This window comes from Octopus bimaculoides, chromosome 1 (assembly GCF_001194135.2).
Source record: "Octopus bimaculoides isolate UCB-OBI-ISO-001 chromosome 1, ASM119413v2, whole genome shotgun sequence".
Lineage (NCBI taxonomy): Eukaryota > Metazoa > Mollusca > Cephalopoda > Octopoda > Octopodidae > Octopus > Octopus bimaculoides.
The window spans coordinates 57,874,201-57,884,000 of NC_068981.1; the positions used below are offsets into that span (position 1 = coordinate 57,874,201).

Sequence of the window (9,800 nt, forward strand, 5' to 3'; positions counted from 1 at the left end):
ACAGCTGGATGCTCTTCCTAATGCCAACCACTCAGAGAGTGTAGTGGGTGATTTTACGTGCTACCGGCACAAGGGCCAGTCAGGCGGTACTGGCGACAGCCACACTCGAAATGGTGTATTTTATGTGTCACCTGCACAGGAGCCAGTCCATCAGCACTGGCTACTTGCAACCAAATTCATCGTTATTTTCAAAATTAACAAAAACCACTTAGACAGTGAATTTCATTTGAAATATGATCATGAAAGGGTTAATCTCTCCCTACTTTTTTTTTTAACTAAAATAACTAAACTTTATTGTAACTTTAACTTATCTTTTGTTTTGTTTTATAGTTCCTGGAGATGGAGGCAGCCAGATTTCTGCAAAGTTGAACAAAAGCCTAAGTCCTTTTGTCTACTGCGAGACGAAAACTAATTATTATTACACATTATGGTTGGATCTTACTCAAATCACAATTGCTCAGTGCTGTTTTGTTGATAACATGAGGTAATATTATTTAGTCATCATTGTCATCATTTAACGTCCTTTTTTAATCTCTCTAAATACATGTTTGTATTTTTTGTGAGTGCATGTGTGTGTGTGTTGATAATTCCGGTTAAGGCATTTCAGTTCATATTGTAATTATACTGTAGCCTCATTCTTTCATAAAGAATTGTTTTTGTCCAATAATTATGACCTTTATTTTACATAGTACTTGCTAGTATTTATTATCACTAATGGACGGATAAGTGACTATTTCTAGACATAGTAGCAATTGAGTTGTTAAAATACTTGACCATTGACCTAAAGGTGAAAACAATATATGGGTTGAGGTTATAATATAGATGAAACTGAAGACAGTTCTTGTTTAATCTTAGACCAACCCAGATCTGGCCTATGAGGGCATTGAAACAGAACCATCTGCTTTCTCACTTGATAATATTGTTGTAGGATATTTGGCATTGCCTGAAACAAAAGATCCAGATGATCAATTTCTTGAAAAAAAATCATGGTAACTTTGCATCAACGTATTCTTTGAAACACAACATTTATATTCTTTGTTACTGAGTGGCACAGTTAAAAAAGACTGTTATTTCTGGCAAAATGTTAAATAATTTTCAGCCAAAGGTTTCCAGAGAAACAATGCTCTTTGCTTTTCCACCTTGAGCACTGACAAAGATTGTCCTGTTTCCAATACATAAATATCCAACATATAACTATCTATAAGAGAAATAGAATCTTTCCAACTATCATCCAACTATCTTCAATAAATGCATAAGCTTTACAATGTCCATCAACAAATCACAAATCCTAAAGAATCTGTTGATGGACATTATAGATTTCAAGGCATCTTTTGAAATGCTAAATCAGTAGGACGTTATTACAGTGGTAAATATCTTTGTGTAATGAAACATTTATTAATAAAAGGTCATTAAAATATTACTAGATGTTGCTTTGAGATTTGTAGGAAAACATGAAGTTTTTGACCCCAAATTTTATACACAAGAACAAAACCATTTTAATGTGAAATATGTGAGATATATTTTGAAAATTTTAATCTTGCTGTCCACCTATATTTCACTGGAATTACATATGTACACTATGATTGTGAAATATGAGGCAAAGTTGTTGTTTTTGTTGTTGTTAATAATAGTTATTTAAACACAATGAACAAATATCGACTGGAGAAAAATTCTTGTTGCAGTTGGTTAGGTGAAAAATTTTTTGTCAATAGTACTGATTGAGAGAGAGAGAGAGAGAGAGAGAGAGAGAGAGAGAGAGAGAGAGAGAGAGAGCCCAAGAAAAAGGGAAATAATTAGGAAAAGTACTGGCTTACAATGTGTTGGATTTTATAAGAATTAAAAATATTATGAAATTGAATTCAGTCTTAATAACTATCACATGATGTTGAGACAAGGAGATGCACAGTGAGAGAGAGAGAGAGAGAGAGAGAGAGAGAGAGAGAGAGAGAGAGAGAGAGAGAGAGAGAGAGACACCAGGCTTTTTCAATGCCTGTCTACCAGATCCACTTGCAAGATTTTGGTTGGCCTGGTTCTATAGTTGCTTGCCCAAGGTGTCAGTAGAACTTAACCCAAACCACATGGTTGAGAAGTTGAACTTCTTAACTGCATAACCATATAATTATGCCTGTGTTTTTAACTCATGCCTGCATCTATATATAAAAATCATTTTTAATCATGGAACATGAAGTAGATAAAGCTATAAGTAATAACATGTAGATTATTTCCCCTCAACATCCCCCATTAGTTTCCCCTCCCTCTTTGGCCTACCCTCATGACCTCCCCTACCAACTTTCTGTCCATTAATGACTCTCACTCACCACCCTAATCTGTTGCAAATGTCTTCGATCAAAGCCTCAATTTGGCTCAGTTTAGTGAGTCAGATTTGGTAGATGGATATGGCAGTGAAGCTCATTGTGTGTGTATGTGTGTGAGAGAGAGAAAGAGAGTCAGAAGGATCATTATGGCCTGAGTGCTTATTCAGAGTTACTTACCTCTACATGGCTGAAGACCCAAGTCACATTCATGTTTCATTTTTTATATGATTTCTATAGCTGGATGCCCTTCTTAATATCAACCACTTTATTGAGTACCCTGGTTTCATTTTACTGTGGCAGCAATAGTGTGTGTGTGTGTGTGTGTATTTGTGGTGTGTGGTTTTTATAATGTAAATCAATGTAAAATCTGTGCATGGAACAAAAATGCCGTATGATATTTTGGTATTGAGTTATGTCTCTTTGAGTCAAAAAATAAAGTTAACCATTCAATAGAGACTGATAAAAATATGTATCAAAGTTCTGTGAGTCAGTTATAATCATATATACAGCTACTGTCCAATGACTGAAACTAGTAAAAGAAAGAAGTAATATTCAGTTAATTTCATTGAAGTTATGCACATTTTAATGTACTTTTCTTAGGGGCAATAAACAATGCCAATTTTGGTAGATTTTATCAACAGTACCAAAAACTCTTTGTTTTAGCTTGTACTAGCTTATCTTTATGAAAGATCTAAAAATGAATTTGTTATGATTTAGGTTTATATTTTTTTTCCTGTAGTGTTTTACTAATCTCATTCTTTTAACTCTCAGGTTAATATATGATCCCAAAACTCGAAAAACATTTGACTCACCTGGTGTTAATGTAAAAGTTCCTGGCTTTGGTAAAACTGAAACAATAGAGTTTTTGGACCCTTGGAGAGAAAAGTTTAGTGAGTATTGTTTGTTTGTTTTTTACCTCAAAATTTTCTGGCTTTGATTTTCATTGTAGAATACATGGCCATAAAGCAAAAACTACAGAGACCAAAAAGAGAACTTTTATGTATCCACTTGGTCAGCTCAGTGTAGCAACTGAGTATTCCCTAAATAAATCCTACCATGTTTTAAATGGAGATTACGTGTTCCCAGTATGAAATCTTATAACAAGCTCCCTGAGACAGGATGGTCACATTTTGAATAATAGTCAATAGATTTTTGATTTGTTGTTTTATTTGTGTTATATGTATCCATGTAAACAGAGTTAACTGGTGTTGTTTAACAACTGCAGTATTGTAGTATGGTTTACTTACAATCTTTGAACTTGTTATCTATTTTATGTTTAAACATTGTAAATCTCCAACAGGCTCACATCCTCACAGACACACTTTGTGCAAAAGTCACTTCAAACCAACATAAACACTGGCTTTGACAATATCCTTTTCTATACCCTCAAACATTGAAGTCCAGAGCTAGTACTCATACTCAGAAAACACTTCAACCCTCCCTTTTCTACAGGAACATAACCTAATCTTTTGAAACACACTACACTGTTTCTTATTTCCAAGAAAGGCAATTTCTCTCATTCTGCCTTTTGTTGTCCAATCTTACCCACTTTCAATGATGTTCTTCAGCACCTTAAATCTCTCACTCCTTAACAACCAGAATACAACTTCCAACAAGACAGATACACTGAAGACCTAATCACTTACATCACCTGCCAGTAGGCTCTCTCCTTAGAGAAATTGGGTGAGAGCAATATTGTTGCCCTATACATCATGAAGCTCTCAGTGATGTTTAGTATATGAACCTCCTATTAAAATTGCCCACCAAGGACCCCATCTATTTCTCATGTCTTTGATTGTTGGTTTCCTATCTGATTGCACTATTTCAGCATGTGTTGATAAAGATCTTTGCACCTGACTCTCAATGAACTCTGATGTACCTCAGGCTTCAGTTTTGTCCTCTATTTTCTTCCTTCTACAAATGAACAACTTACTTGCCATCATCTCCCAAAATTCTACAAAGTCATGGGTTTTACCCTTTCCTCCAGATACAGCAAGTAAAAGCAAAAAATAATCCATATACATTAAGGTTAATCATACTGATTTCTGTACCTTGCTGTTCAATTACTGCAATTTAAACAGGTCCCAGCCAATGAAGAAGCCATGCTAAAAATATTAGCCAAATTTGTTCAAATTACACTTTATCATCATAAAACAGGTAGAGCAGAATGGATAATGTGATCCTAATTACATAAATAGATGGGATGCTCAAGTCTGGATTGCTTTTGATCACAGCAGACTGTAACTTACCAGCAATAGGTTCCAATGCTGTAATATTAATTTTTAAACACTGCTTTATCATAAAATTGAAAGCATTCTTTCTAAAATAGAAAGGTATGTATCCATATGTATTTTGAAAAATAGATCTTCTGATCCATTCAATTATTAATCAAAATTTTACTTAACCCAAACAATGAGCTTCAAAATTGATTATATCAAATGCTGCAAGTAAATTTAAAGATTTTATACAGTCTTTTGATTTGCTTGAACCCAAATCATCTATTGATTCCTTCCAATATTTTTTAAACTTTGGGCAGGCCTTGCAATAATAAAACACTTGTTTTTCTGCCTAAATGTGATGACATATTTAGATGTCAGTCATCTGTCCTCAAGTCATTCCTCAGACATTTGTAAAAAGGAAAGGTTTTCTTTTATATACAAAAAGTATTTGTAAACCATGTCAAGCTATTTATTTGTTTTCCACAAAAATAACAATAAATTTTTTGGAATAAAACTGCAACTCATTTTGTTAATTTCACAGCCAGCTACTACTACTTCATTGTGGAACGACTTGTAAAACTGGGATTATCTAGAAATATTTCTATCCGAGGAGCACCTTATGATTTCAGACGTTCTCCAAGTAAGTTTGCTTTTTCTCTTTGTTGTGTTTTCCAGAAAAATATACTATTACAATATCTAAGGAAAGTTATCCTATACATTATTATATTGCTTATAATGCAGGTATTTTTAAAATTTATTTCATATCACATTATATGAACAATAGTGCCATTGATTACAGGTTTCAAGTTGGCTCTGCATTTCTAACAGTGAGAGTGACACGCTAGTATCTAATTTGGTATAGAACAAATATTGCAAGAGATTTCTTTAATTTCAAGGACTAGTTTGTTTCTTTGTTTTATTGTTTTCTCACTTTATATGGTACAACATTTTTTGTTTTTGTTATCCACTTTCTCTTTATCTTTCTGTTTTGCTCACCTTGCACATTCAACAGATCATATGTAACTCCTTCCTCTTCAAGTCTTTGGTAGATTCTCTCTATTCATTACCACATTTTCTACATAAGCTTCTTTAAGTGGTGCTAATTCTGTTATTTTAATTTAATTTAATTTTGTTTATAAATAAAAATGACTGATGTCACTACTGTCTTTTGCTAACAAATAAAAAGCAATGATGCTAGTTCAGTTTTCTGTTTCCTTTTGAATTTTGAAAATGATAATTTTATCTTAAAGATGTTGAAGCACAAGATTGATATAAAATCCTTTAAATTTTTAGGCAAGCTTTTCGTTTATTGTCAATATTCTCTCCACTTCTCTCTCTCTCTCTCTCTCTCTCTCTCTCTCTCTCTCTCTCTCTCTCTCTCTCTCTCTCTCTCTCTCTCTCTCTCTCTCCCCCTCTCTCTCTCTCTCTCTCATACATACACACTTACATATGTATCATTATCTAAAAATGAATTTTTTTTGTTTTTTTGTTTAGATGAATTTCAAGAATATTTCAAGAATTTTAAAGAACTCGTTGAAGAAACTTACAACATGAACAATAACTCCAAAATTACATTGATAACACACAGCATGGGCAGTCCAACAATGCTGTATTTTCTGAATAATCAAAAACAGGCATGGAAGGATAAATATATTGGGAAGATGATTACAATTTCAGGAGTTTGGGGTGGTGCTGTGAAACCTCTTCGGCTCATGATTTCTGGTAAGATTGTACAAATGTGTATCTATGTATGTTATGGTTGTCATCATTTCTAATCTTAATATCCTATATTTTATATACCTTTTTTTTTCTTTCTTTTTAGCATTGGGTGGAAGGAAGGGCTTTTCAAAACTCTAGATATTTGCACACTCTCAGTAGCTGAGCAGGATTTGCGAGTACTGTTTTTATATTTCATATGAAAAACGACCATTTTAAAGTACAGACTGCTTGCTGTAGAGTTAGTCGAGTGATCTTGACATCTACTCATTTAGTCAAAGATTACTGTGTATTTACCACATATAGCACCAGTTGGTGCTATAAAGTTAGACATGGCCTGGGCCTATACTGGCCGAAAAACCTATCAAAGTTATAGTCTTTATTAGAGATATGACATCACACTTGTTATAAATAAGTAATTTTATGAAATGTGGTTGAAACATTTGTAATGTGGCTGGGAAGCAGACTTCTTAACTAAACATGCACACTTATACCTATGGCATATCTGTGTTTCTTACACATCTATACCTAAATATATATGAACGTCAAGCTAAGTGAAAGTATGGTCGCTCTTGCATACAGGCTCGTCCCTTGCAACCCTCTCTAGCTGAGCATCCCTAATCTTGTGGGCTCATAAGTGCTGATGCCACATAAAAAGCACCTGTGCCATTGCTGCACAAAGGCATCCAGTACACTCTGTAAAGTGGTTAGCATTAGGAAGGGCATCCAGCTGTAGTAACAAAATCAGACATGGAGCCTGAACAGCCCTTCAGCTGGTCAACTCCTTTCAAACTGTCCAACCCATGCCAACATGGAAAACAGGCATTAAACGATGATGATGATGATGATGGCGGTGGCGGCAGCAGCGATGTATATATCACACACATCACTATTATTATCATCATCATCATTTAACATCCATTTTCCCAGCTGGTATGGGTTGGATGGTTTGACAGGATCCAGTGAGCCACATGACTACAGAATGTAGGGAGATGATACACAAAATGTAAAAGCTGTGAGGAGGGGGATACACAATGACTGAGTTGGAGGCTAGAAGTACAAAAGTGTGGCTGCAGTAAATAACAAAGGGGTAGGCATCTATGACAGATATGAGGTGTTGAGAATGATAGCAGATATGTGAGGTATTAACCATGAGATATGAGGTGTAACTCAGAGTAGAGGGAGAAATAACTGGAGGCACAGTAATGGGAAAAAATAGTCTGGGGAAGGATGAGAATGAGGAATGAATGTTAATAGGAAGTGGTTTCAAGGGAAGGAGGAGATAACTGGTAACACAAAAGGAGTATGAAATATGTGCCAATGCAGCTCTTAAATTATTACAGCTACTGAGTAGTACTATAGTTAGGAAGATGAAATATGGAGAATGCTTCACAAGTGGTGTGGGGAAGGAGGTTAAATGCAGGGGCAGGGCCCAGTATGTTCAGGCATAAACATTTTGTCTTTAGAACCTCACTTTCTCAGTGATGGATGGGTCTTTTCAAGCTCAGCAAATTGCCAATCTTCTGAGTCCTTTGTCATCTCCTCCAAGAAGCTCAACAACTTGAAATCAACCTTTAGTACATCATCTCATGTCTTCTTGGGTTTCCTTCTTCCACAAACTCCATCCACTTCAAGCAATTAGCTTTTCTTTATACATACGCATCACACGACCAAACCAGTGCTGTCTTCTCACTTGCTACATCTGAACCCACTTATCACTATCTGTTTATCATATTATATGTATATAAAGCATTAAAAATATGCTGCTATAGAATTGTCTGAGATAAAAATCTCTTCACAGACTTCTGTTAAAAAGCAGTATGTATTGGAGCAAGACAAAAATTGTCATTGCAATGACTCATGAGAATGACAGATGCTGTTTCACCCTTCTTGAGGCTTGTCAGTATCATGCTTAAACAAAATGTGTCTTGATGTATTAAAAATAGTTAACAATACATTCACTGGGGAAGCTTGCAGAGCTCCATAAAAAACTAATGTATGCATTGAAACAGCATTAAATTAAAATCACTATGAATATAAACTTGTGTTGTTGCTTAAGATAGGCTACAGAGAAGATTCATCATGAAGTTAGATAACATCTAGGATTACTGAAAATAATGATATAGCAATAATAATTTTAAATAAATGAAGACAATATTAACTTAGCAATAACAGTTTAGGTAATTTTTTTGTTGGTTGTAAAACAAGTTACTAAGGCTAAAGGAAATTTACTACAAGGATACATGTTAAAGGTTTTTACTTTTTTCCTAAAAACATTTTTCAACTAAAAGTAAAAAATCTTGCTTCAAAGTTGTCCATAATTACTTATTTGCGTTTATATGTGATTGTTTCTGTCAATGTGTACATGTATCTATATCCTGTTATTTGTGTTGTGTTTGTAGTGTATATATGTGTAGACTATTTAACAATAACGAATGGCTTGGAATTGACAAAAGTGTCCAGAAAATTATTATTATAAGAAGGATGGTAATTAACAGTAATGTTTCAAAATATATTTCCTCTCTTTCTCAAACACGTTTTGTAAAGTAATATTTCAGAATATTTTTTTCTGCTTTTATTTACAGGAGATAATCTTGGCATTGTTTTACTGAAAGAAAATGTTATTCGAACATACCAGCGTAGTGCATCTTCAACAGCTTGGCTTATGCCATATGATAGTTTTTGGAAATCTGATGAAATCCTTGTGTCTCGTCCTGGACGCAATTATACTGTTAAAGACTATAAACAGTTGTTTGAAGATTTGAATTATACAGCTGGCTATGAAATGCGTAAAGACACAGAAAATCTTGTGAAAAACCTCCATCCACCTGGAGTGGAAATTCATTGTATATATGGAGTAAATATACCTACTCCAGCTACATATCAATATGATGAAGGATTTCCTAACAGTGCACCAAAGATAATATATGGACCTGGAGATGGGACTGTAAACAAAGACAGTTTAGAAGGCTGTCTTAGATGGTCAAAACAACAAAAACAGTCTGTTCACAATTATACTGTTGAAAATCAAGATCATTTGAAAATATTGCAAAGTCAAAAATTGATTGATCTGATACAAGAAATAGTAACCAAGAAATGAACTTTCTATGGATAAAAGAAAAAATATTTTTATAACAATATATAAAAGCATTTATTAAAAAAAAAAATATCATATCAGTATTTGCATTTTATTTAACAAGAGAGAAATTTGTGATCCCTCTTATTTTTGAGTCTGACATCTTTAAATCATTTTGCTTTTATTCTTTTACTTGTTTCAGTCATTGGGCCCCATCCATGCTGGGAAGGGTATAGTCAATCAGGGTATTTGAAGGGTATAGTCAATCAGAGTGACCCTACCAGTACTTATTTTTAATCTGTTACTTATTCTAGCAGTTTCTTTTGCCAAGCTGTTAAGTTACAGGAATGTAAACAAACCAACACTATTTGGTAAATGGTGAAGCATATGCTCAAATGCACACGCATGCACACACACGTACACACACACACACACACACACACACACACACACACACACACACACACACACACA

The 9,800-nt window shown here is 34.2% G+C and overlaps 1 protein-coding gene across 1 annotated transcript in view; it reads left to right on the forward strand.

The window, feature by feature from the left end:
* The window catches only part of LOC106873007 (phospholipase A2 group XV), a 15,398-nt gene extending 5,604 nt beyond the window's left edge, over positions 1-9,794 (forward strand). Inside the window, exons 2-6 of the mRNA XM_052966935.1 lie at positions 331-484; positions 3,087-3,205; positions 5,076-5,174; positions 6,029-6,256; positions 8,836-9,794. Of these exons, the coding sequence (XP_052822895.1) occupies positions 331-484; positions 3,087-3,205; positions 5,076-5,174; positions 6,029-6,256; positions 8,836-9,350 (1,115 nt within the window). The 3' untranslated portion in view covers positions 9,351-9,794. The remainder of the gene's footprint in view (positions 1-330; positions 485-3,086; positions 3,206-5,075; positions 5,175-6,028; positions 6,257-8,835) is intronic.
* The last annotated feature ends 6 nt before the right edge of the window (positions 9,795-9,800 follow it).